This window comes from Pleurodeles waltl, chromosome 9 (genome assembly GCF_031143425.1).
Source record: "Pleurodeles waltl isolate 20211129_DDA chromosome 9, aPleWal1.hap1.20221129, whole genome shotgun sequence".
Taxonomy (NCBI): domain Eukaryota; kingdom Metazoa; phylum Chordata; class Amphibia; order Caudata; family Salamandridae; genus Pleurodeles; species Pleurodeles waltl.
In genome coordinates, this window is record NC_090448.1 from 366727679 (window position 1) to 366755472 (window position 27794).

A 27794-nucleotide genomic window follows, 5' to 3' on the forward strand; every position below is an offset into this window, starting at 1 on the left:
CATGTCCCTACTGTTCTATGTGCCTCTTCATTGGCCTCAGGGATGCACTTATGTGTGCCCTGATACCCCAATTTTAGCAGATATATTTTGGTTGCTCGAGATGTGTGCTATGTCTGCTACATAAAAAGGACTGTACCTGTGCTAGGGGACTGTAGTTGAACTACACCCTTCACATGCACAATCCAGGCATCCATCTACTGATTACTATATTTTAAAAGAAAACACTATGTAGCTGGATCATCTGCCACCCTCTGTGGCTCCTTCTACTCATATCAGGAGCCTGATGGAGAGGCTGAGAGGGCTGACCTGTGCACTGGCAGTGTTCATGTAAACATAAAAGTAGTGGGTTCACAGGTTGCAGGGCTATGCCCTGGAGCCCCTGAAGAGGACACAACCCTGGCCAGATGCATGCATTAGCATGGTGTACACCAATTGTAATGTACTGAAACGGAGAAGTACCCTTCCTTGTAGTGCCCTCAGAGGATAGCATGTTCAATACGTTAATGACTGCCCAGGACGTGGCTCCTCTTTTAAGCAAGCTTTCTAAGCAGTGTTTAAGTCTTCATCCTTTTAGTCCATAAAGTTAGCATAGCTGATGCTCACATGTCTGAGGTAGAGCAGCATCATTTCAAACTTGCTGCACTTAATTTCCCCTTCACTCTTCCAACACATACCTTTGTAAGCGTCTGGTTGGAACTGTCAATTTTAACTGTTCTACTTCTAAAACAAAAGCAATACAAGAATATAGGAAAATGAGCTCTGGACTAGAGTCAGAGTGGGAATGCCAGCATAGTGTCCCCAGAGATGGTCACTTTGCAGCATCTACTTTTCCAGTTATTACTTAGTGGTCTATCCTATTTCCCTGTGGATATTATCAGGTGCCATGTTGTTAGAAATGGACACCAGCACTGTGCCTAGAATAACTTTGCATATGTGATACAGGTCAGTTAGCCATTGGACTAACTGACCTTGAATGAGCCAGCGAAGACTTACAAGAAAGGCACCTCTCCATGGTGCCCATCAATAGTTCACATAATAATAGCTGTAGAGTTCCCAAGGCAATATCTACATGCCTTTATCAATCATCCCAAGACCTTCAGCTGTAGGTCTCAACAACAAGATTCAGAATGCCGTTGGCTATTACTGTCTCTCTCAGAAGTCACTTACGGTTTGGTGTGTCTGCTATGAGGTCTCAGAGTCATCAGTGGACAGTGGATCTCAATTCTGAGGGAACAATTCTATACTCTACTAAGCCAGCTGCCTCCATGGCTATGATTAAACCCCACGTGAATGCCATTACTCTCGGGTGAGGTATTTACTGGATGCAGTATTTACGGGTCTCCTATTTCAAGCTTTTACTTGGAAATGAGCTATAACAGAGGTCTTCAAACTGGGGGGCGGCAAACTCAGGCCAAAAGAAATATTCTACAGATAACATGCCTTTGTTTTAAGCAGAAGCATGTTACTGACGTTTTAAAAAGGTAACAGTACTTAAGTGCAATGTTTAAATAGGTTTAGACCTATTTAAACATTGCCATCTTTCTAAAATAGTTGTGAAACATTCTGAGGGGGGGCCCAATGATTTTTATTTTTCAACTGGGGGGGGGGAGGCGGCATTAAAAAGTTTGAAGACCACTGAGATATAACATGCCAAATGAATATTTAAAGAACCAACCTTTTTCTGGGCTTTATCGCCAATACATTTTATCAGGTTACTTATCAAAAATCAGGGAAACACAGCAGTGGCGCAGTAATTATTGTACAACTTAGAGTTCCAATCCCTTGCAAACTCCAGTTTGCACTGGTATCACATTGTAACTTCCAACTTTTAATTAGTACTTAGAACTCGTTTCTTCGAGACAATACTAACCACTAAAATTATGCATTTCTATGGAGCCACCTTATTGTTAGTGCCGTGCAGAAAGTTAGATTACCCGAGACAAGGCATTGGACCTTCTTCATTGCTGTATAGATTGTATCAGCACTAGCACTCAAATCTCCTGCCACAACACATAACCTAAGTGGTCTTGTTAGTGGTCAGCTAAATCTGCAATTATTCCCCTCAAAAAAATAATCTGGTTCAAGCAGAGCGGGCCATCCATGCTGTGCACTTCATTCAATTTTTTTCTAAATCAAATCTGTTCTATTGAATTGTCAACAACTAGCAACTTCAAAGTACACAGGGAGATTAGCGCTAGATTCAGCCATTGCTTCTGAGACATCCTCATTCACTTTTTTAAGTGGTTATATGAAACATGATGGGCCTGAAAAGATCTATGCTGTCAGATACTAAAGCAGCTACCAATCGTAGGTTATCATCAAGTTATGGTAGTCTATGGCCACTCCTGCAACATTAAGAGAAAAATACATTAACTTTAAGTTAAGAGGGAACTTGATGTTTGAAGCCACCCCAAGGCAGCTACTAGATGTTCAAAGAAAGCATGTACATACTACAGTCTGATTACTAGTTATGTGTATCAAAGAATAAAACAAAGAGACATCAGCTGTCCTAGGGATTTGCAACTAGTTTATTTTATAACAGCTTTGTTGGCTTTAGTTCTTCTCCATACCTGAAATCTATAAATCACACAGATCACACAGGAAACGTTTTTGTGGATTCTCACATTAGGGTTGCGGACAGGTTTGACAGGCTTGGACTACTTAGTCAGCTTCAACTTACTTCCTTTCCCTAGAAGGGTATACTTCTCAATCACCGGTATCTTCAAATTGTATTGTATAATCCCCGACTTGATTCATGCAAAGTGGATCTGCCTACCTGCGTCCACATGCAGATACCAAGACAGACAGATTCTGTGACTGTAAAATTTGTCAATGGCAGGCTCAAAGTAGCTGCTCTAGGGAAGTATTCTGTTTTGATGACATCAGAACCCCCTCAGTCTGAAGAAAAAATTCACATGCTCAGAGGAAAAAAAACACCATCTTCTATCGATGGCCATAATCTGAAAGTGGGTTTTGTGAGTGATTTGAAAATTAACTATTAAAAATGAATGGTGCAGGTGATTTAAACATCACTTTGCTTAATAAAAATTACCTTAAGCAAACAATTCTAAATTATTATATTTCTCCTGGTAATGAATGGAGTCATTAAAGAACCCAATGGATGTAACCTTGTTCCCATGGGATCATTAAAATCCAAGCTTTGAGGTACGAAATTAACAAAGATTTGGATGTAGTTTGCAAATAGAGGATAAAAATATGCATAGAGCATCCATTCGTCAATACAGATTAGTCAATACAGATTAAGTAAGGTTTGAGATGTAATAAATCATGCTGTATCATAATCATATAGTAGATTGCGAGTCCATATTGTTCTACCAGGCTACTAGGAAATAGGTGAGCGTACTGACCTCCAGGGCATCCCAAATGGTATATAGGTACCTATAGGTTTCCCTTAACACAAATTATAATAGTTGCCAAGGCAATGAGGAAAAAAACACAAGTCCTTCAACTTAATTGGCTCCATGTAATCTTGAAGATACAATTGACAATCCTTTGCATTGCACCGATTCTAAGTTCCTAAAGAAAAGAGTAACTTGAAAATTATTCTTCTGCAAGATCACTTGCATCAGCTAGTCACTTTCTTCTGGCAAGGACAAGCAATATTTGAAGAGCTGTATCAATCTAATCTTCTGGATACTGGTGAAGGACCTGGGGATATGCCTTTCAAGTTCTGGATCACAACTATACAATACAAATACTATAAAAATGTGTGCCTTTACCACAACATATTACAGGCATGGAACGTTTTCTATTTTCCTGTTGAATTTTACAAATCGTTCTACAAGAACATCATGACCAAAATATCTGGAACGATAAACAATATAAATCTTCCAGGTACATAGATGTAGAGTTAAGAACAGTAAATCTGTACATATGTACATATACTTACCTTCAAGCTATCTTGGTGGCCGATATTTTGGTCACAAGCTCTAGCAGACCAATATTTAGAACTCAATATTATGACATACAAAATTTTCGTGGCTAACCAGATGTAACCCTCTGCTCCTTTTCATTGTTAGAAGCTCCAATAAGACCCCTGGATACATAAACATGCTATAAAACCCTTGCTTACTTACTCTGGATCTACTGTCGATACAATTGTATTAAATGTTTTAAATAATCCTTTGGATGAATGTGTCAGATTCAACAAAAGAGTGAGCAGCATCAACTGGCAATGCAATAGTAAATATAGCTAAGGTGGAGCAGAATTTATGAATATTGCATACTCGTTTCTTATTGGGCAATGAAGTTTAGACATACGAGAAACTGTATATTTCAGGGCATTGTGTAGGCTTCTTTGGTGGCTATTTCCTGCAGATTTTGGTAAATGCGTGTGAGAATTTTTTTGCCTAAAATAACTTCATACTATAATACATTAAATTATAAGAGTACATGTGAGACTTTTGAGGCACTCACCTGTACAGCAGCGTATCATCAGATGAACTATTGTACTGGAGCTGGAACATACGGATCCCAGGAATGTTTCGCTGAGGGTACCACTGAATGAGGGCACTGGATGAGGTCATATCAGCTGCTGTTACCTTTCGCTCCTGTTGAATGCTGCTTTCATTTGCGTTAACTGCATTGCTCGACTTAGCCGAAGTGTGGATATCAGATGGACCTGTATCTGGTCTTTTGACATGGTTGGTAGTGTTAGTGAAATGAGGCAGTGGGTTGACTGCTAACTCGACTGAAGCAGTGGAGTCACCCGCTGCATTTGAAGCAATGCAGGTGAAGGTGCCACTGTCCTTAATTGTTGTGATGAGTATCTCCAGTGTTCCATTGTCATACGAGACAGTCCTGGAAGTGTTGGAGACGACCTTACCTTCTGGGGACACCCAGTGAATGGAGGGATCAGGGTCTCCAGCACCTTTGCACTTCAGGAGCACGCTCTCACCTTCCATGACTGACATTTTTGCTGTGTGCCTAGTTATGACAGGGGGGTCGCAAATGAATTCCTCCTCAGGGATGGTCCAGAAATATTTGCCCAGGAGATCAGGAGGGGAAGCACAAGTCTCAAGGTCATCTTCCCGAGTCAGACGTCTTAGCCATAAGAGTTCACAGTTACAATGTAAGGGGTTACCCCCAAAGCTAAGGACCAGAGAGGACATGGGAGATCCCTTTGACTTTGCAAAGACAGGTATTCTCATGAAAAGTGGATCTGGTGGTATCTTCTTCAACTTGTTAGACGTCATGTCTAAACGAGCTAGTTTGAGTAGATTGGTAAATACTCCCTCAGGGACATAGTCAATCAGGTTATGGTCAAGGCTGAGAGAGTTGACATTGTTCAACTTTCCAATGATCTCCCAAGGGATATTGACCAGGTTGTTGTAGGACAGGTCCAGGTCTTCTAGTGTCCCAGCAAAGTCATCAAAAGAGGTGGGGTCAATATGCTGCAGCTGATTGTTGCTGAGGATGAGGTGGCGAAGATTGAACAGGCCTTTGAAATTGTCATGGTACACGTTCAGAATTCGGTTGCTGTCCAGCTGCAGAGCCCGGAGTCCCCTCAGATCCGCGAACGTGTAAGGCATAATTTGACTTATGGTATTACGGGATAGTGTCAGGTGCAGGAGGCTGGTCATGTTAGCAAAGTCCTTCCTGCGAATTACAGTGATGAAGTTATCCGTTAGGCGTAGTTCAACAGTCCGGCGGTCTATTACCGTTGGCACAAATAGTAGACCTGTCTTGGCACACAGAATGGCAAGGGAGGGTGCCAGGTTCTGGCACATGCACCTCTTTGGACATATTTGTGCTCTCACGGACATGCTGAGTATCAGCAGACAGAAGATCGGCCTTTCCATTGTACGTCACTGTGAGGAGCTGTTTGGGATTGGGGTGGGGAAGACAAAAAAAATGATAATGTTACTTAGACTCATGGAAGCATGCCAGAAAAGATTAGCAACAACAGCTCTAGATCATTTTATAGCTTCGCTGCCACTTTCTAAAAATAAACTGAAGTGTCAAACTCAGCCCCCAGGAGCTGCTTGCCTTGTGCGAATCTCCTCATATTGGCAGACAAATTCTTTCACAGCAGCACGAGTAGACAAACAATGACAAATGCCGCGTGTCTAATTAAATAACCCAGCTCACTTGCTGTTTATCTCCTCGGGGGTCTCAGGGGCTGACAGTACTGGCCTGGGGGTGGGAGAAGAAGGAAATCAGCGCCGGAGGCATTGAGCGGCACGGGGATCTAGTCCTTCCTGCAACCTGTGAGCATTACTTACATTATTGCTTTTTATACAGTACTCCCTGCCCCGCCTTTCACCACCCCCTTTCCCTCTCACACGTCTTTTTCTGCCACAACAATGCAGATGCTCTCTGATCTGCAAATGCTTTCGGATGTGTTTTTGGGTACATATTTTTGAGGGTTATCAACATAAAAGAGTGAATCGAAGGCTCAGGAGAGCTGGTTCCATGGGACATATTGAGGGTATCTATTCAGGATTCATTTATTTACAATGAATTCAAATGGGACACAAGCTGGCAAGGATCGTGGACATAAGTCTGCCATCTTGCTCTATCATGCAGGGTTGATGGTTTCATGTACAGATGCGGATGGGGCTTCTCTTTCCTTCCCATTTTCAGATAGTGCCTGACTTTCTTTTCTCCATAATAGATTATTTAAATTACGCCGCATATTTATCAAGTTTTCAAGCAACGCCGCAAGCCACCTTGCTGAGCTGTGCTGCGTGAAAGGGCTGGAATGTGCTGTATTTACCATTATATGATGCATTTCCGTCCTTTCCTAGCGCTGGCACACATTAGGCTGCCCAGTGGAATACAGGCACCCTTGTGTCGTAGTGCAAGGGTACCTGTGTTGTAGGCAGGATTTGTTTTGTGCCGGAAGGGACATCTTCCCACACAAAAACAATCCTGGGAGGCATTTTCCTCTTTCGATATGTGCTGCAAAATTCAGCACTTGTAGAAAGAGGTAAAAAACAAGGAGAAATAAGGATATTTCTCCTTGTTACGCCTCACCTGGGGCGGTGTAGCATTTTGATACATGCCCAGGTCTACCACTTATGGTAAATGTGTGAATGCACCAAAGTCCATGTGTAGATCTGTGGGACCACCCAGGCTCCACACATGGAACGCCTTCCTGGGACAGATTAACGCAAGGAGGTGATTTGCGCTGCCTTGCATTACTCTGGATTAATCAAGCCATGAACGGCCTTGTAAAGTGGCCTTACTTGACTTGATCAATCTCACTTAGGTTTTGCATTGTCTTAAGCCCACTTGCTTGGTGCAAGGGCGACACAAATCTGCTGCTACATTTCTATGGAAACAACATGGCTAATCCCATGTTTTGGAGAGCAATGTGGGTTCAACTAATATTCATATTCATGAAGTTTAGCATACAAATTTCTCAGAAGCAAGCATTATATGGGTCAAATGAAGTACAAACTCTAGATAGCCATGGAGCACTAGACATTCTCTCTCGCATCCGACTATGGATTTCTAAAACAGCCTTACCCACTCTTCACACCTTGGTTTCATGTTTTTATCTCATGCGTATATTCATTGTTCAGTGTTACAGGCTTAGTGGAAAAGCTAATATGATAAAAACAAAGTAGAATTGAGAAGGATATTGTGCTATGTGATCTAGTTGCTGTTTTTTGCAGCCACAAGCTTCATTTCACTGCCTACATTGGGCCAAAGATAAATGCATCAAATCTGAGCGAAATGTAAGTGGTTTGATGAACACAGTGTATATGGAGGCAGTAATCAGTTACCAATGAAACAACACAATTATTCAGTTTTACTCCTATATGCTTTTATTAAATTCCCCTAGCATCTGGTTGTCCGATTTTGGTTTTCCTTCCATCTTAATAATGTATGGTTGAAATGGGGTAAATTAAAAGAAAGTGGACTGAGAAACAAGGCTGAAATAGTAGTGCCAATTCACTAAACTCACAGGGGTAGCAGAAGCAGCATCACACACCCTTTGACCCTTCTCCCCACAATCTCCTCTGCAGTGAAAACACAGGAAGTGAGATCACCTGATTCTTTTTATCCAATGTATCACTTGAATTGACACAATTGCAGCAGATACTGAAAATTAAAATACTTGTGAAAATAACAAGGTTAAGATCATTTTTATGGTCTAGCTTGAAAGCACCGCTGTCGCCATCAAAAGAGCGGAGGGTTGGATCCTTCCACATGTTTGGAGCAAGGATTACATATTTTAATTGGGCAGAAATTCCGTGCTTCCACAAAAAAGTGATTTGACTCCATATAGATGTGATCATTTTATTTATCCAGCTGCCTGAGGTCGAATATTCAGGGGCACAGACATGATACTTTAACCTCTTAGCTGCTGGGCCTTTCCCCCGCCCCCTGGGGCTGAGCCCTTTTTTGGCTATTTGGGGTAGTTTGAGCTTAGGCCTTCATAACTTTTTGTCCAAATAAGCTATCCACGCCAAATTTGCGTCCTTTTTTTCCAACATCCTAGGGATGCTAAAGGTACCCAGAGTTTGTGGGTTCCCCTGGAGGAGACCAAGAAATTAGCCAAAATACAGGTAAAACATTTTTTTTAAAAAATGGGAAAAAAGGGCTGCCAAAGAAGGCTTGTGGTTCTTTCCCTGGAAATGGCACCAACGAAGTGTTTGCAGTGCCAATATCACCATCTTCCCAGCTTTCAGGAACAGGCAGACTTGAATCAGGAAACCACATTTTTCAACACAAGTTTGGCATTTTACTGAGACATACTTCATTTTTACTATTTTTGGTGCTTTCAGCCTCCTTCCAGTTAGTGACAGGAATGGGTGTGAAACCAATACTGGATCCCGGAAAGATAAGCATTTCTCAAAAGAAGATAACATTCTGAATTCAGCAAGGGGTCATTTGTGTAGATCCTACAAGGTTTTTCTACAGAAAATAACAGCTGAAATAAAAAAATATTGAAATTGAGCTGAAAAACAGCCATTTTTCTCCACATTTTACTCTGTTACTTTTTCCTGCAATATCAGATTTTTTAAATCAATATACCATTACATGTGCTGGACTCTTCTGGTTGGAGGGATATATAGGGCTTGTAGGTTCATCAAGATCCTTAGGTACCCAGAGCCAATAAATGAGCTGCACCTTGCAATGGGTTTTCATTCTACACCGGGTATACAGCAATTCATTTGCTGAAATATAAAGAGTGAAAAATAGGTATCAAGAAAACCTTTGTATTTCCAAAATGGGCATAAGATAAGGTATTGAGAAGCAGTGGTTATTTGCACAGCTCTGAATTCCGGGGTGCCCATACTAGCATGTGATTTACAGGCCATTTCTCAATTAGATGTCTTTTTTACACACTGTCTTACATTTGGAAGGAAACAAATGTAGAGAAAGACAAGGGGCAATAACACTTGTTGTCCTATACTGTGTTCCCCCAAGTCTCCCTATAAAAATGGTACCTCACTTGCGTGGGTGGGCCTAATGCTTGTGACGTGTTTTTTGCAAGGTGCCTAGCTGTAGATTTTGGCCTCTAGCTCAGCCGGCACCTAGGGAAACCTACCAAACCTGCATATTTCTGAAAACTAGACACCTAGGGGAATCCAGGATGGGCTGACCTGTGGGGCTCTCACCAGGTTCTGTTACCCAGAATCCTTTGCAAACCTCAAAAGGTGGCCAAAAAAATACTTTTCCTCACATTTCGGTGACAGAAAGTTCTGGAATCTGAGAGGAGCCACAATTTTCCTTCCATCCCGGCGTTTCCCCAAGTCTCCTAATAAAAATGGTACCTCAGTTGTGGGGATAGGGCTAGCGCCAGTGACAGGAAATGCCCCAAAACAAAACGTGGACACATCACATTTTCACAAAGAAAACAGAGCTGTTTTTTGCAGTGCCTAGCTGTTGATTTTGGCCTCTAGCTCAGCCGGCACCTAGGGAAACCTAGAAAACCTGCACAGTTTTGAAAACTAGACACCTAGGGAAATCCAAGATAGGGTGACTTGTGGGTCTCGGATCAGGTTCTGTTACCCAGAATCCTTTGCAAACCTCAAAATGTGGCAAGAAAAACACTTTTTCCTCACATTTCGGTGACAGAAAGTTCTGGAGTCTGAGAGGAGCCACAAATGTCCTTCCACCCAATGTTCCCCCAAGTCTCCCGATAAAAATTGTACCTCAGTTGTGGGGGTAGGCCTACCGCCCCGACAGGAAATGCCCCAAAACACAACGTGGACACATCACATTTTCACAATGAAAACAGAGCTGTTTTTTGCAAAGTGCCTAGCTGCAGATTTTGGCCTGTAGCTCAGCTGGCACCTTGGGAACCCTACCAAACCTGCGCATTTTTGAAAACTAGACACCTAGGGGAATTTAGGATGGGCTGGCTTGTGGGGCTCTCACCAGGTTCTGTTACCCAGAATCCTTTGCAAACCTCAAAATGTGACCAAAAAACAAATTTTCCTCAAATTTCGGTGACATAAAGTTCTGGAGTCTGAAAGGAGCCCCAAATTTCCTTCCACCCAGCGTTCCCCCAAGTCTCCCAATAAAAATGGAACCTCAGTTGTGGGGGTAGGCCTAGCGCCCACGACAGGAAATGCCCCAAAGCACAACGTGGACACATCACATTTTCACAAAGAAAACAGAGCTGTTTTTTGTAAAGTGCCTAGCTGTGGATTTTGGCCTCTAGCTCAGCCGGCACCTAGGGAAACCTACCAAACCTGCACATTTTTGAGAACTAGACACCTAGGGGAATCCAGGATGGGGTGACTTGTGGGGCTCTGATCAGGTTCTGTTACCCAGAATCCTTTGCTAACCTCAATATTTGGGAAAATAACACTTTTTCCTCACATTTCGGTGATAAAAAGTTCTGGAATCTGAGAGGAGACACAAATTTCTTTCCACCCAGCATTCCCCCAAGTTTCTCGATAAAAATGGTACCCCACTTGTGTGGGTAGGCCTAGTGCCCGCGACAGGAATAGATCACACAATGGTCAATGTTGGTCCTTACATGAGGCAACTGTTGACCCTGGGGTGATCCATTCCTGACGCAGGCACTAGGTATAGGCACTCAAGTGGGGTAGTGTTTTTATCAGGACAGGTGAGGAATCACTGGGTGGTAGAAATTTTGTGAATCGCAGCATATTCCTGTAGTTGGTGTGAGAGAAATGCAAGAAAAATTTAGTTTTTATTCAACATTTCAGCTTTTCAGGGTATTCTGGGTAAGAAAACTTTGGGGAATCCACACAAGTCACATCTCTGTGGACTCCCCCGGATGTCTAGTTTCCAGAAATGTTTGGGTTTAGTATGTTTCCCTACATGGCCGCCGAACCCAGGACCAAAAACACAGGTGCCTGCCTTACAAAACCAGTTTGTTTTGTGATAGATAATTTTGATGTCTCCACAATACAATTTGGGCAGTGGAATTTGGGGCTGAACTAAATTTGGGAGCTCCCAAGAGAGCACCCTCTCTGTTCTTGCTGATGCATTCACCTGCTCTCTGGGTTGGGATAACCCACTATTGCCCCGTTGCACAGACTGTGCTTGCGAAGGGACAGCAGGACTGCCCTAATCAACTCCCTCTCAATTTACTGGAAGAAGAGTTATCCAATGGGACTCCTCAGACTGAAAAATCACTTCCAGAGTCTGCACCATTGTCCTATCCCTCAGATGCTGTCTCAGTATCTGCTGTGTCAGTCTCTGAACCTATGTCAGAGCTGTCCTCTATAACCCGAGTGATGGCGTCAGCAGCAGTCATCCATCAAGATGCCATCTCTGCTATTGGCTAAACTGTTGCTCTAAAACATTAGCCTACATAGACAGTCACAAAATTGCTGGTGTGTGTGTGTTACGTGCAACAGTAGGGGCCACCTTACCTGCGCTTCTTCCCTCAATCAGCACGTTCATTCAAGACACTCAAAAAACACCTTGTCACATACCATTCGTCACAGTCTTTAGCACCTCTGGGGCCCAGTCCAACAATCATTATTGGTGCTCCCACTCCCATGTCCTCCTCCTCGGATTCCCTCATTACCACCCAGCAAAAGTGCTCTTCATCTCTCCATAGCCACCCCCCCACCCTGCACATACATTTCATTTGTATTATAGCGCAGGTAATGGCTGACTTTACTAATGTACTCAGCTATTTACATAAAATACAGATTTGCTCTTTGCAGTAGGCATATAAACATTTTGTGCTTCTTTATGGCACTAAAACTGCCACTAGACAAAAGTCTGATCCTTTTGTAGCAGAAACATAATCACAAGACTTACTTGACTTTTTTATTGCTGCCTAAAACCTACAATTGAAATGCGTCAATTGAATTATGTGCATTGCTTTGAAGACGCATGCTACAACTGCAAGACAACTGGTGGCAAATATATATATTTATATATATATATATATATATATATATATATATATATATATATATATATATATATATATCTATCTACATGGATATATCTATAGATAGATCTATATATAGAGATCTATATCCATGTAGATAGATGTATCTATCTACATGGATTGATATATATATATATATATATATATATATATATATATATATATATATATATATATATATAGAGAGAGAGAGAGAGATCTATATTTTTTTTGGTAGTTGTAGGGTTTCCTTGGGGGCCAAAATGGCCACCAGGGAAACCCTACAACTACTAAAAAAAGGTATTGCCCCCACAAGGGGTTGCCCTGCCCACGGGCGACCCCCTATTTATTTCTTTATTTAAAAAAAAAATAATTGTCCCTAGGGGTGGCGCGATTGAGCGCAATCGCGCCCCTCCAGGGGGCACCAACCTTCAAATCGTTTTCCGAGGGGGCCAACCACCCCAAGTGAAATCCCTGGTGTCTAGTGGCGTTTCTTGGCCCTCACCCGCAGCTGTGGCTTTGCGGCGCGCTGACGTCACAAAGGGGTGGGTGGGGGGCGGGGGAGACACGGAAGATCTTCCGTGTCTCCCAGGGGTTTAAAAAAAAATCCTCAGGTGCGACGCACCCGAGGATTTTCTAACCCCCTCCCTTGTGTCGGCTACTGGTCCTGACCCGCACCAGGGAGGTAGGGTGGGTGTCAGCCACTGGCCGACGCCCACACCAAAGGGGTTAATACTATTAAAAGTGTCTTAGATAGCTAGATACTTTATGGTGTTTTACTCTAGCACAGATGGGAGGAAGGCAGTCATTAATCTATATGGATGTATAGGTCTGGTGTGACAGTGCAACTGCCACCTGACCTTCTAACTTTCACCAATAATATTCTACAGTTCTTTGATCTCATCACATTCCCATACAACATTCTTTCAAAGTCAACCCTGTTGCCATTACCAATACTTGTATCTCAAATGAACAACAGAAATTAGATATTTATGGGAACGTATATTTCTGCATAAAAGAATTACAGAAAAAATCGAATATTTTTGCGCTTATCTACACAATGTGAGCACCATCATAATTTGTTTTAAATCTGCCTTACATTAAACTAATTTTAACATCTTTTTGCAACGAGGATGTGTTTAATTTTGCACCAGATTCTGCTTTTATTCTTCATATAAGCAAGTATGCTATCTTGTTCCATTCAATTCAAAATCTTTATTCGGTTGCAAAGCAACCATAAAAGTGCAAAATTAGCAATACATACTAGTATTTCCAGGTGCAACAGTACTATATCATCACACATCAATCTACACGAAATAATAGCAATTCATTTCATTATACGAATATATCATAAATGATACAATCAATACATAAAAATGTCTTAGCCAAAGTACTTTGTGCCTCGAGAACGTACTGCAGCATTTAAAAAGGAGCTTGCCTAAAAACAAGTCTCTTCATCATGAATCTGCTGCAAGAAATAAAATGCTTGAGCACAATTACTCAAATTCCTAGACTTAATAAGAGGGTTTAAAAACAGTTCAGTGAATTTTTGATGAAAACCTCAAAGTTTCATTGCATGGCCACAAACATGAATCAAGATTTCTCTGCAAGCCAACCTTTTTCATATAAAAGAGCAAGAATTAAACGATTTACAAGGTCTGTGAGAAGGGTGAAGGTGAGGGTGTGACCATGTATTATAAAGAATTAAGGGCCAGATGTAGCAAGCATTTTGCATGTTGCAAACTGCGAAAATCGCAGTTTGCGGCATGCAAAATGCGCATCGCAATGCACATTCACATTTTGCGAGTCGGTACCGACTCGCAAATTGTGAATGCGACTCGCAAATAGGAAGGGGTGTACCCTTTCTATTTGCGACTCGCACCGCAATGCTAAATTGCTTTGTGAACAATTCGCAGTTACCACCAGTGTCACACTGGTGGTAACCCATTCGTAAAAGGGAAGGGGTCCCCATGGGACCCCTTCCCCTTTGTGAATGTAGCCAAAAAGTTTTTTTCAGAGCAGGCAGTGGTCCAATGGACCACTGCCTACTCTGAAAAAACGAAACCAAATGCTGTCGTTATTTTTTTCTTTTGCAACTCGTTTTCCTCTAAGGAAAACGGGCTGCAAATAAAAATAAAAAAATGCTTTATTTAAAAAGCAGTCACAGACATGGGGGTCTGCTGACTTCAGAAGGCCACCATCCCTGTGAGTGCAGGGACTCGCTATGGGGTCGCAAAATGCGACCCACCTCATTAATATTTATGAGGTGGGTCTTTGCGACCCCATAGCGATTAGCAGACGGTGTCTGAGACACCGTTCTGCATCCTCATTTGCGATTCGGAAATTGCGAGTCGCACCGACTCGCAATTTCCGATTCGAAAATGCGGAAATTGCTACATCTGGCCCTAAATGTCTACTGCTGTACAATATAAGGATATTGTAATTCACCTGAGAGTTCCATGCCCTTATAAAGGAACACAGCCTTCCACCTTGTTCCTCTATATGGTCATATAACTTCTAGATGTCTTGCAATGTCCTTATCATGCACAGCAGAGGGTTACCTTATCCCATATATAATATGCCCAGATACTGCCATTACATTCATAGATACTGCTGAGATATCTCCACATACCATTAAAGGTTCATGTAGTTTATTCAGCATGCCCAAATACTTCCAGTGTAGGCCCTGGTACAGCCATTTGATATACATTACAGGCCCAGCAACTACCGTCCAACACCACTGCATCCCATTTTTACATTGAAGGGCATATTTCTTGGCCCTGTATCCTGCAGGCCTGCATGTAAGCTGATTGAGCTCAATTGTCTTCTAACATTCCGAGGGCAAGAGGCACTACAGAGACAAGAGTTGCCTACAGCCCTGTGCAGGCTCATCTCAGTGACAACTGGTGTTTGCACTTCCTTGCACTGCCAGGTGAGGGAGTAAAAGAAGGAAAGACACAAACTCCTTTCCTCCCAAGCTCCTCAGAAACAAATAAATTATTACAAAGGGGCTGTGTCATGACTATCTCTGATACCAGCCAGGGCAGAGAGAGAGAGACACAGAAATTCAAAGGGTGGCCAGAAAGGTCACTATTTCCCCTTAGCTGAATAGATAATCTTCTTTGGTTAGTAGACTGAAGGGTGCAGGCATTAGCACTAGAGCTAGGGATGCAGGCATTCTGCAGCATCCCCAAAACAAAGATGTTAGAGTTCAGAAGGTGAATGAGCAATAAAGATGCCTTTAAATTACGTTTCATCTTGTCACATTTGCTATATGTTTAAAGGCAGAGGTCTATTGTCAGGGTATGGGCCTGATTTAGATCTTGGGAGATGGAATACTCTGTCACAAATTGTGATGGCTATCCCGTTCGCCATTTTAGGCTTTCCATAGGATATAATGGGATCATAATATGGCAGGCGGGACATTTGTCACTTCTGTGACAGAGTATTCCCCTCCCCCAAGATTTAAATCAGGCCCTATGTCTTCTGACAAATTGCTGATTATTCTTTTAATATGTAGATTGGTGTTTGCTTTTCTTTCCCTGACTGCAAAGTTAGATGATTTTGTATAGTGAGCTGTCTGACATTCTTGCTGTGGTATAGGGAGTGTGAAAGAAAGGTTTGTGGTATCTCAGTCTTTTTCCAACACTCAATGTTCAAATACCTGTACGTGAACTGTACGAATATTTTAAATATAGCAGTTAGGAAACCACAAATGAAGCACATTTTATTTCTAACATTTACAGTGTGTGCAGCCTGTATATGACAGTGATTTACCACACCATGCTTTAGAAATATATTTGCAACAGTGTGCTCCAAAATGCACCACTGGCTACATACCACACCTTTTCCACTCTCCTGCTGAATAGGAATGATGCTTGGATTTTTCACAATCCCCATGACGTCAGTGATCTATCAGTGATGGCGACTCTGAAAATGTGCCCAACACTACTGGGTGCAGGTCGTCTGATCTAAATCAACCGAATCCGAAAGTAGTGCAAGGTAGCTGACCAGTTAATATGAGAAGACGCTTCAGATATAGTACCACAATATTTTGTAAGGCTTACTTCCCGGCACAGACAGAACATCAAAAAAGTATTAAGAGAATCTACTTTCATAAATCTTTCCAACTGCATTACTCAATGGAAAGATTACAGCTAAAATGATGACTCAATGCATTTATTGTACCTGTCTTCGCTAAAGTAGGCAAATCACAGTTTAAAGGAAGAATGCATTCAAAGCTTCTTGGTAGGTTCAAGCAGGATGATTCCAGATAGCTACATAGCTCAAAGCTGTCAAAATGCTTACGGCGGGAGCTTGAAAATGTGTGTTCCAAATTCACTTTGTCCCTTATATTTTCCATTTCGGTACTAATTTCCAAAACATGGTGTACTACTTTTCAGAAGCAAAATTTTGATATAAGTAGGTTAAGACTTACTGCATGATTTGCTGTAAGCTTGATCAACTTACTTTAAAGCAATTTAATATGCACTGTTATATCTACAGTGACTTACAGTACATAGAACTGGGTTGACCAAGGCCCTTTCCAGAGTTCCAAAACCATCAGGGAATCTCTTGCTTCCTTCCATATCCCCACAATATTAAATGCCCAAACCACGGTCTTCACAACAGTGCTCTCCCTCTCAACCTTCCTTTCCACCTCTCCTATGCAACATAACTATATTCTCCTCTATCCTATACACGTTGGTGCCTGAATTAATCCTGTATGACCCAAACAATTAAAGCCTTCCTTATCGCTCACACCCTATCTGCCTTCTCCATTATGAATCCATTTATTACTGGCTAGAACCTCACATCCTTGCTTCACAGCTTCATTTGCCAGGTCAAAGGTCAATGTACAGAAAAGGAGTTCCAGATTACTTATGTTGCCAGGGTTATTTTGTTGCTGTTAAGTCCAATGTTTTCTGGGTTGCAGGGTGCATCAACAAAGTACCACATTTCATGGAGTTGCTGAGTATTGGGATGTTTGGACAGTTGGCAATCATAACATAAGCAGAAAATCGACAGTAAAATAATTTACCATGGCACTTAGGTGGTTTACTCTGCACTTGCACTACCAGTGTAAGATACACTTGTGAGAACAAGTAGCAGCTTGCTCACTGCACTGAAGAACATCACTGAAGGTTGTGCAGATATGTTGGCTAATCGTGTTCTACCTTGCCTCAGTTCCCCTATGCATCTTGTATTTTTCTTCATTTTCCCTATACTCTCACACATCTTGTATTTGTATTCCTTTTTCTATAGGGATATGTAATTTCTTATTTTTTGGTCCAGTACACTGGGGGCCAACTACTCCAGCTTCTTGGTTGTCTTGTGACTTGTGGTGTTTCCTGAAACCTCTCTGGAGGTTCACATTTGATTTGAGATTGATATTGCTTCCTTCTGTCCCCTAAGTGATGTCATGCAATACCCTTACTTACAAAGCACTTGATTAATACGATTCCTCAAATCCCCATTTAGTGCCCAGTCTAGATTTTACCATTATCAATAAAATCCTAGTCAGGCTGGTCTCTCTGGACAGCTTCCATGAATGCGGCCTTCACTTTTCTGACAGATATAGACTTCACATTCTTCTGACAGTACGTATTCTGCTCCTCACTGGCAATTTAGCACAGGTACAAAAGTAGAAAAATCTAAGTATTATGACTCCATCTTCAGAATGTCCTTCGTAGAAGTAAACGAAAACCGAAATACTCACACCACATTTCAGAAGTTGTTTGTGTGCCAACTTCTTGCAAGGAAAAACCTTCATGCATGTCCCTGGTTCAAATTAAAAGTACTATGTGACTTGACACCTTCATCTCTGTTTCTCTTCCTCGGTACACTGCAACCTTCTAAATATTCTCAAGACTTTGCTCCATATGATACTCTACTTGGCCACAACCTTGAACACAAACTTACTGCTTATCAAGAGGGCTATGTTGACAGCTTCTTCATCAGTGTATGTTGTTATTCCTTCCTTCTTCCAGTTCCAATTCCACCTCGACCTCCTTTAGATTCTGCATGGCTGCCTCTCAGTGATCACTATGGCAATATATAAACTCCCTCCCAGCCCCAAGTTTTCAGATTCGATAATAACCTTTCTCTGTCTTTCTTAATCAAATCATTCCCCTCCACACCTCCTTTGCCCAAGAACATACACAAGCACTGCCTTACCATGCCAAACCACCTATGCGGCCCATTGATTCTCTTGGTTCTTCTCTCTCCTGTGACATGAGGACATCAATCTTATTTCATGGCTTCAGAACTGCCCTCAAGAATCATCTCATCCACCTTGGAGATCCCCAAGAGCTATTTACTTCACTAAGCCTGGAACTAACCACCAACAGAGAAGGGCTGTCACATGAAGGGGCGGGTTGGTTAGCGATGACATTGTGCACTAGGCCCTTTGTCTTTCCAGGACTTGCTATGATTTGGCAACCATTATTTATAGATGTTTTAATTTCAAGCAGGCCTGCTGTGTTAATTAACAATGAGGCAGTCTGTGTGGGCAGGACATTAAAGTGAGAGCACATTCCATGTGTTCTCTTTCCTTAGGTGCATTTTTATACTTACAAAGGGTGCTGCTTGTTCCACATAGCCTAAATGGAAGGAGCATCCAGAGGGCCCCAGATTAAGTTTTGATCCCAGGCTTTGCACTAATTGCTGACAAGCTCGCAACATAGTGGATATCACTATGATCAATCCAAGGACCCCTAGGTTTAAACTCTGAAGTACTGTTCTCTCTTACCTTACCCTAACTTTGGCACTCTTGACCTACAACATAGTTGTTATTGCTCATGTTGTTTGCAGATGAGTCTATGACATCCCATGTACCTGCATGCCACTACAGTGGGGAGAGGAGATGGTTCTTAGTCTGATTACTTTGTTACTAAAATGCGTTATTGACCGGATTATAATGAATCAAAACTCATTCAGACTATGAAAGAGGACGTTTGACACCAACCTCAGTGACTGTTGCCATTTTTGCATTTTGGGCGTGTGTTGCGTGTGACACCTTTGTGTCGTTCAAGCAAACAAAATTTGTGTTTTGCCTTGCCATTGTTGGATTCAGTTTTTTGTGTTGGCCCCACTCTGTAAACCAGGGTTTGTTGGTCCTACAGTTTCAGTGGGCAATGGGCATCCCTTTAAGGACAATGAACAGGTTTCAGAATGCTGCCTTTCCCGCAAACACGGTAAAGAATGACGTGAATGTGATCTAGGCACCACTGCTGAATGGGGTTTTGAAGTAATAAGGACAGAATCTGGCCTTAAATTAAGTTTGTTTTTCTCGCTGGTTAGTACTCTTTTGTGATCATTCAGCCCAGAGCGCGTTTCTAAAACCCAGAAAATGACAGAACTCCGAAGATATATAGGTACTGGGATGTGAAAAAATGATTTCAGGATGATTAAATTCATAAAACACCACCTAGCTTGTTTCCAAAGCTGACCTCCTTTCCTTGTCTGACAAGAGGGTATACGTATCACACTACATAATACATGAGCCTTGGGAATCCAGCCCTAATTGAGCATCCCATCTCAACAAAGGGTTAGGAGAAGCCTCAGGCTTTTCGTTTGTGTCACCTTTCCCCTTTGGGTGTCACGGAAGCTTGGAATAGAATATTTAACCGAGAACCAAGTTGATGGCTATGCGTTACTGAACAGGAAGAGGCACGTGTTATGTCACAGGGTGTTATGTAACCTGAGGGATGAATAAGTGGCTGTACTTTGACCTTCATGGTGGATTTCAGATTGGTTGTGGTGGTGATGAGCTGAGGCACATCGAAACTCTTAATGATTTTGGATAGTGTTATAGATTGTTAATTAGAAAATTAGTTTCTGTGTCATTTAAAATGTTTTAATAAAAACGATTTATGCAAAAAGAATGTATGTATTTAAATTTAATATTTTTGGCATGCTTATGCATATTTAATATTTTCATATAAACTAAGAAACATTAATGAAAAACATTTTTTGATCAAGGATTGCAACTAGATAAATTGTTTGGGAAAATGCAGCAACATCACAAACTAAGAACTAATTTCGTCTCACTAGGTCATTCCTGGTAAGAAGAGACTCCTCAGATGGTAAATAGCTGCCTTCTGTAAGTAACCTGATGAAATCAAGATTGAGCAGAACATTACTGCACTAGTTGTGTGTACACACACACACACACACAGGCAGAACAAAAAACCTTTCACACAAACCTTAAAAATAAGTACACTGTGGAAATAGAAAAAGAATACACCCCCACAAAATACCACCCAGCAATTATTCCCCTCCCTCATGAAAACACTTGATCCACAAAAAGAATTGAAATACCAACGTAAGAAGTGAATGTCTTTAAACACGCCAACCCCTCATTAGTAACATACAATTAATGCTCCAGAGAGACAGAGAGAGAGAGAGAGAGAGAGAGAAATGTTGAATAATCACATTACCAGATATGTTTTCCTCTCCTGAACATTACAAATATTTCTGGGCATTAGTGGGCAGAATATTAGTGAAATGTTTCTACTGGAAAAGCCCATTTTTCTGAACATCTTCTAAATATGCAACAAATTACTGCTGGTAATGTAGGCACTGCTGATGAAATTTCTGACGTATTTGCTGGAATATTCTCAACTGGTGCAATGCCCTAAAGTTTACATGTTAAGTGAGAAATGTTTCAATTAGCATGCATTGTGCCACACCCAGGCACAACCCCACACACACACTTTGGGACTGATTCACAAAGGACCTCCGCAGACTCGGCGGAGGCCCTTTAGTCATGGTAATAGTCCTGCACTAGTGACAAGGCCTCTGTGCCCCAGTTTCCCCTGCTATGAGTGCGGGGCCCCGTCCTTGACTGTGGGGGCCTCGCTGTGACTGGGAGGCCCTTAGAGAATCAGGCCCTTTGTGTCTCGCTTCTTTTGGGGAATTAAAAGCAAACTGCAGAAGAGCATGATCAGTTACATCCTAACATTGGTCTCAGTTCCAAACAACTGTCTGTCACTGAAGTCACGAAGCTCCTAGGCTCAGCTCACACTCAAACACAGTGTACCACTCTGCCCCATCCCACCTCTGATCCTGACAGCTCTTTCACTATTCCATCACCTTCCATGCATCACTCAATTAGCATTTGGTCTTACCTTCAGAACAACAGTAAATTTATAAAATTAGATGCCAAAAATAAGAATCTTAATCTGCTTGGGTACTCGAGCATTTGTATGTCAGAATATCTAATGCAACAATTCTCGTCATGCTAAAATATTGCAGCCAGAATATCTAGTCGTACAATATCGTGAAAAATATACATATAGACACGAGTAGAGATTTACTATCTTTAATTTCACAACTACATACTGTGAAGATTTATATATTGTCAAAGTACATTACCTGTCGCTAAGGGGCTCTCTTCATTATTAGCTTCCGGCAAGAAGTCAACAGTCATCTGAATTGGGAATGTCTGTTGCTGAATATGCGTGGTCAGATATATGCTTCAAAATTTCGAGACCCAAACTCGATTTGAACTTACATCGTGCACAGCAGAAAATAGCATTTGGCAGTAAATGGACAAGAGCACAAAGGGTAAAACCTATTTTGTTGAATTCCAATCTATGTTTTTGCTGTAAGGGGAAGATTGGATCCCTGAGTCATATTAAGTGGCATTGTCAAAGGGCCAGTAATTTCTGGGCAAATGCATTAGAGTATAGCTGATGTCCAGCTGGGTATCACATTGGCCAGTGAAAGACAGCTATATTTATGGTACAGTGGGCCCCAGTAGTGCTGCACCTTCTGTGATAATTCTTGTTCTCATGATATTCTCAAACTTTCTCACCCAGTGGAGGAGTTTTAAAGGACACTGGCTTCTACATCATTTGAGAATGTTCACATTCGATATTAAGCTTCACAAACTTTCTGCACCCGCCAACCCTTCTGCACCTCCACCTACTTAAATGTGTATGAACTTGTACACAAATAAGTGGAGAGACCCAAAGTTCTTCTTAGGGCCCTAGAACTGCCAAACAACAGGGATGAGGGTGACAAATACAAAAGGGCTGGCTATTCCATTCAGTATCCCTACCTCAAGTAAGCAAAGCAACAAAGTCACCCAATTTTGTGTGTGACTCCTCCAGCCAGTCTTGCCCTTCTGGCTACATGGTGGTTCACTTCTGACACTCTATGAATGGTCTAAAAGTTTTAACATGAAGTAGGTAGTACATAAAAATTCTACATTGTGCCACTTGCTACTTAGAGATAACTTCAGTCTCCTCCAGCGAGAACAGGTTTGAGGCCAATGAGCATCTAAAGGCCACTCCAGTATTCTGAAATTCACTTCACATGAACTGAAGCAGAATTCCTTTCTAGATAATCAGGCAAAACATCAACCGCCCACCTGACCGTCAATTCCCCTCTCACCACAGACAAGTGAAATGCCAGCAACTTCTTCTTCAGTGACTTAGTATGAAAGATCTGATGGCATATTGGCAAAACAATTCTGCTTCTCAATTTGACAGCCATCCTTCTGTGCTGTATTCAAATCTCTGTCTCTCATAGTCTTCTGCAGCTCCCTCAATCCACTACCTTTGAAGGCGGTTTAACCCTCTTCCTTCTTTAAAGCCCTCCCCAGAGAAGCTGACTCACAGCTACTCACACTTGTCTATACCTCGTCAATAAAGGCAACCCAGAAGCTCCTAAGACAAGCCAGATGCTCATTCCTGAAAAAGCCCACAATAGAATCGGAAGACCTCCCAATTACTTGCCTATAACTTACCTACCCTTAATTGAAAAGATCATTGGAAAAGCCACCTATGCACAATGCCAAGACCACACCAATGTCACCCATCTCTGGCATGATTCCCAATCCGGCTTCAGGTCACTATGCAGAATAGAAACAGTTATTTTATTTTAATAAAAAAAAAACAATCCTGACCACGTATAAAGGTGACACCTGACTCCTGATATTAGTGGATGCCTTAGCCTCCTTTTTCATTGATGATCATCTCACCATCATCCACATCCTAAAGACCTGAATGGGAGTCCCTGGGAACATCCTTCACTAGTTCTCCTCCTACCTATCCAACTGACACTTCTTATATCAGACTCCAGAAGATCCCTATCACCTGCAGGATCCCCCCCCCCTTCGGTTTCATCTTATCGCCTGTCATGTTCAGCATCTACACAAAGTTCTTTGTGGCTCTGCTGGCTGTTAACAGCATCAACACATACAAATGCACCAACAACTCACAACTCTGCTTCAAATTCTCAACTACTACAGGCAACGAGGACTTCAATCACTGCCTGCACATCGTTCAGGCCTTGATGTCCAGCACCTACCTGAAGTTCAACTGCTCTAAAACAGAATTTCTGTTATTCTCCAAGAACAACAAGTAACAATCAGTTTGAACCTGGTTCAGTGACAGGACACTGGCAAGATTTAAAACCCATCTTTCACCTAATGCTGAGTCACTCAAATCCACCATGTCACTGACCTCCGACCTCAAGGAACACATTGTCAGGAAAATCAAAATGGCTTGATATCATCTCTTTAATGGAGAACGCAACGCCATTCCTCCCAGAAAGTGACTTCAGAAATGCAGTTCAAGCTCTCATACTAAACACTCTCCCCTGCGGACTCTCAGTCTCCACACTGGCTGCAGTAACAGGCTTACAAAATGCCACAGTAGGCCATTTCAAGGAATTGGAAAGGTATGACCACGTTGACCCTTCTGGTTTCACTTGCCAGCATGCACCTCCTTCAAAACCACCTGCACCATATAAAAAGTTATCACAACCTGCACACCCACTTACCTGTATAACAAGCTCACAATCGTCTGTGGTTCTTGCACACCTGCAGGCAAGACACCAACAGACTATGGAAGAAGTGAAAAAATGAAACAATAAGGCTGTAGGCCTTCTCCACTTTTGCACTTTTGCAGAATGAGGAACAACATTCTTGTAACCATCAGGGCTGTCCCATCCATGTTCCAAAGTCATGTTCCAATTAGGAAACAGCTAAAAATGTGTCTCTGTTAAGAACCTACATCAAGATGAGGTAACATTACACCTCTATCTATACTCTCTAGACCCAACTTCCCCTCAAATCACTTGTTGGCTGTATCTTTGCCTGCAGTCCTGGACTGTACTCTGCTGTCCTTTGGATAATTTGCACTACACACCACATGCATACATACATGCATACAGATCATCTGAACTAGTTGGACGTACGCACATAACAATTCTTTGTATTGCCAAATAAATACAGGAGGGGTACTGTTATATAAGCTCCATAATGTTGAAGCCCACATGCTCCATTTAATAAATGACTGCTTGCAAACTTATATAAAACATTAATCTCTAGAATGTATATTTTACCAATTTGGAAAGGGGCACTGATCGGAGTAGTAAACGATCAATTTTAGAGGATGTGGTATAGTGACATTTAATACTGGTTGGTTTATTTTTGGTGAAGTAACAGACTCTTGTCAACAGTGGATTGTGTTGGACTCCATGCAAAACACCCTTCTCATTCGACAAGGGGAAGGGAGTACTGTATGCTAACACATTGCAGCTAACAAAATAAAAACTTATAAAGACATACTCAGGCAATCAGCCAGAACAATACAAAGTGGCACATGCATAGCTGGAACTGCAGAACACAATAAGAGAAGCCGTTTCTCAATTGCGGACCAGTAACTGGTGGATATAAATGTCTAACAATATGCCTGCTTGAAGAGGTGGGTTTTAATCACCTTTGGAATTTGAGAAAATCATTTTCTAGTCTAAACTACCATGGCAGATGTAGTGTTCTGGGCCCTAGGCCCACATGTAGCATGAAGAACGACACAGACACTGCTTTGTAAGTAACTTAACTGGCCCGAGCATGTACACTTGGGCTCCTTTATTGGCAGGGTTACCTGGCCGGTGACACCTGTGTTGGGTGGGTGTGGGGTGGGGGTAAGGCCCAGCTCTTGGGGAGTGGCTGGCAAACTAATACATGCAGATGGGAGAGTGTAGGTCCAGCAGGACTCTACGGTAGAGTGTGCCATAGAGAGGATTCCAGTTTATATCAGAATATTCCATTAAACTTCTTGTAAAATGTCAGCCTTATCTAAAGCAGGTTTTGAGGGGGAGATCTTAAAAATTCGACCTTTCTGTTAGTCCCCAGTGGGGGGATTTCAGTGCCATTGCAATATAGTTATGTTGAGTCAGACAAGAGAATGTGAGGCATGATCTATGAGCTTTATTTACGAGGCACTATCAGCACACTACACCACTGAAGCATCTTTTTTTGACGCTCTGGTGGTGCAATGTGGTATCCCATACTTACAAGGCCACGCAAAGCCACCTTGCCTGACTTTTCATGGCCCCGTAAATATGGGCCCCTTTCACACATAAAACTGTGTGAAAGGAGTGTTGCATGTGTGTTGCTGTGGGTGTTCCCACACAACGCCCACAGGACGCTAAGGAATCTGACGCATTCCCAGATTTACAAGTCTGGGAACATATCAGATTCCTTCGCCACCTCAGATGCAGTGTAGAAGTGATGCAACGGGGAGAAATATCTTTAGATCTTGTAGATATGGTGCATTTCTGCCCTCTACCAGTGGCGTAGGGTGGCACAGCAAGACACTTGCTGCACTGCCCTGCACCACAGCGCTTGTAACTGCTGCCCTCTATTCCTTGGAATTTTGAGGATGATGTGTTTGGGAGACCGCTATAGAAGCTGTTGCAGTAATCTGTATGGGACATAACAACAAGTGAGGACTAATTCAGTGTTTGAGAGAGAAGGAGGATTGGCAGAATCCCTCATAGCAGGCATAAGTGATGAAAATCTACTTCTTAAACATTATTAATGCATGCATTAAGCAGAGCGTCCTGTCAAATAGCATATCTCGGGTAAAAACGTTTTCAGTAGGACAGGTGGACCTGCCTTTGAGTCAGGCTAATTCTACTGTTGGTCTCTAGTTTTTTCCTTATGTTTATTAGCACTGTCTATAACAGATAGATTGTAATGGCAAGTTGCTTGGTGGCCACTTGATTCTATGTTTGAAGAATGGTGCCTGACAATTGTTTGTTTTGCCTTTGCATGTCAAGACTCTTTCTGCTTTGACGAACAATTTTTCCCCTCCTTCAGTTTATATTTCACCTGGTGCATAATGACTATGCGCTGCAACGGCTCACCAATGCCAGTTCGCTGCAGTTTATGGACTCTGTCCATCTCTGCTCATGATCACCAGCAGCGTGGGTAGAGTGACTCTTATCCTGCGGCTACATTGAGTGACTAGCTGCAGCAGCATAGCTGGCATAACTAAGTAGAATATTGTTTTGCAATCCCTTTTAACACATTAATATCAGAGATTCCTATCTTGGCCCTGAACATGAAGGCACTCATCCTGGCAGAACGGGAACAATTTAATGTCACTTCCGATCATGTGATCCATGGTGGTCGGCGACTGTGTGGTACCACTTCTGTCCCTAGCATTTTGTTCAGTTGATGTCCAATTAGTTTACCGATCTCCACCTTACCTTTGTGCTTTAGTTTGTTCCCTGTTTCATTAGTCTTAGACTCATGGATGAAGGGCAGGATGTTCTTGTTCTATGAACTCTACTATATTGTTGCCAAGAATATGGTTATTATTTTGGTAGTGCTTTGGCAGATTTAAAATAAACATATTTATGTTAGGTATAGTAGCTTTTCTAATGTCATCTGAGGTGTTCCAGCAACCACTCACCTTCCCATAAATATGTTTAATTCTAATGGTCTAATAATCATAGAATTCTTGAGGATGTGCAAAGTTAGGAAGATATGGACTTGTCTTGCCTGATTGGATCAATGTACCTGCTATTTCTCATATAACAGGGTGCTACTCCACAGGTTTCTTCAAGAATTCTCCAAAATGGATAGATACTCCTTTAATACCCATGAAGCCACACATCCAGTGCAAACCTATGTATATTTGATATTCCCAACTTCTGGAAAATCGGGTCAATTTAGCCCTATGTGGTTTTCCATGAATGACACGTCTTTGTAAGTAACAGTACAATACACCATGCCACACTGCAAAACAAATTAATACATTAATATTTCGCTTTATTGTTTTGCTGTGTAAACAGCTGGGTGTGTCAGATTACATCAACAATGGCTTTTCCCAATAATGTACTACATTTTTTTCTGTATGAACTGTTAATTTAAGGGCTTGATTTAGAGTTGGATGTCAGGCTTTCTTTCCACTACTCCCTCAGTATGCACGCATGTGATGGGACAGGATTAGGTGTAACCCTCGCCAATACAGAGCCCATCAGAGCCAGCCAACATCTACTGTGGCATTCAAAAGGTCTGTATGTCTATATGGAAGGCCCACTTTAAGAGTCTTGCCCTAGTCTGAAGTGGACTTAAAAAAGAAAAAATAATCATCCCATTTACCAGTGCTTTGCAAGAGGCCATGTTCACTTGTTTCCTACATTT

General features: G+C 41.9%; 1 protein-coding gene across 1 annotated transcript in view; it reads right to left on the minus strand.

Annotated features, from left to right (window-relative positions):
- LOC138259311 (leucine-rich repeat and fibronectin type III domain-containing protein 1-like protein) overlaps window positions 1-27794 on the minus strand; it is a 345013-nt gene that overhangs the window by 136978 nt on the left and 180241 nt on the right. Inside the window, exon 2 of the mRNA XM_069206935.1 lies at window positions 4438-5841. Within this exon, the coding sequence (XP_069063036.1) occupies window positions 4438-5822 (1385 nt within the window). The 5' untranslated portion in view covers window positions 5823-5841. The remainder of the gene's footprint in view (window positions 1-4437; window positions 5842-27794) is intronic.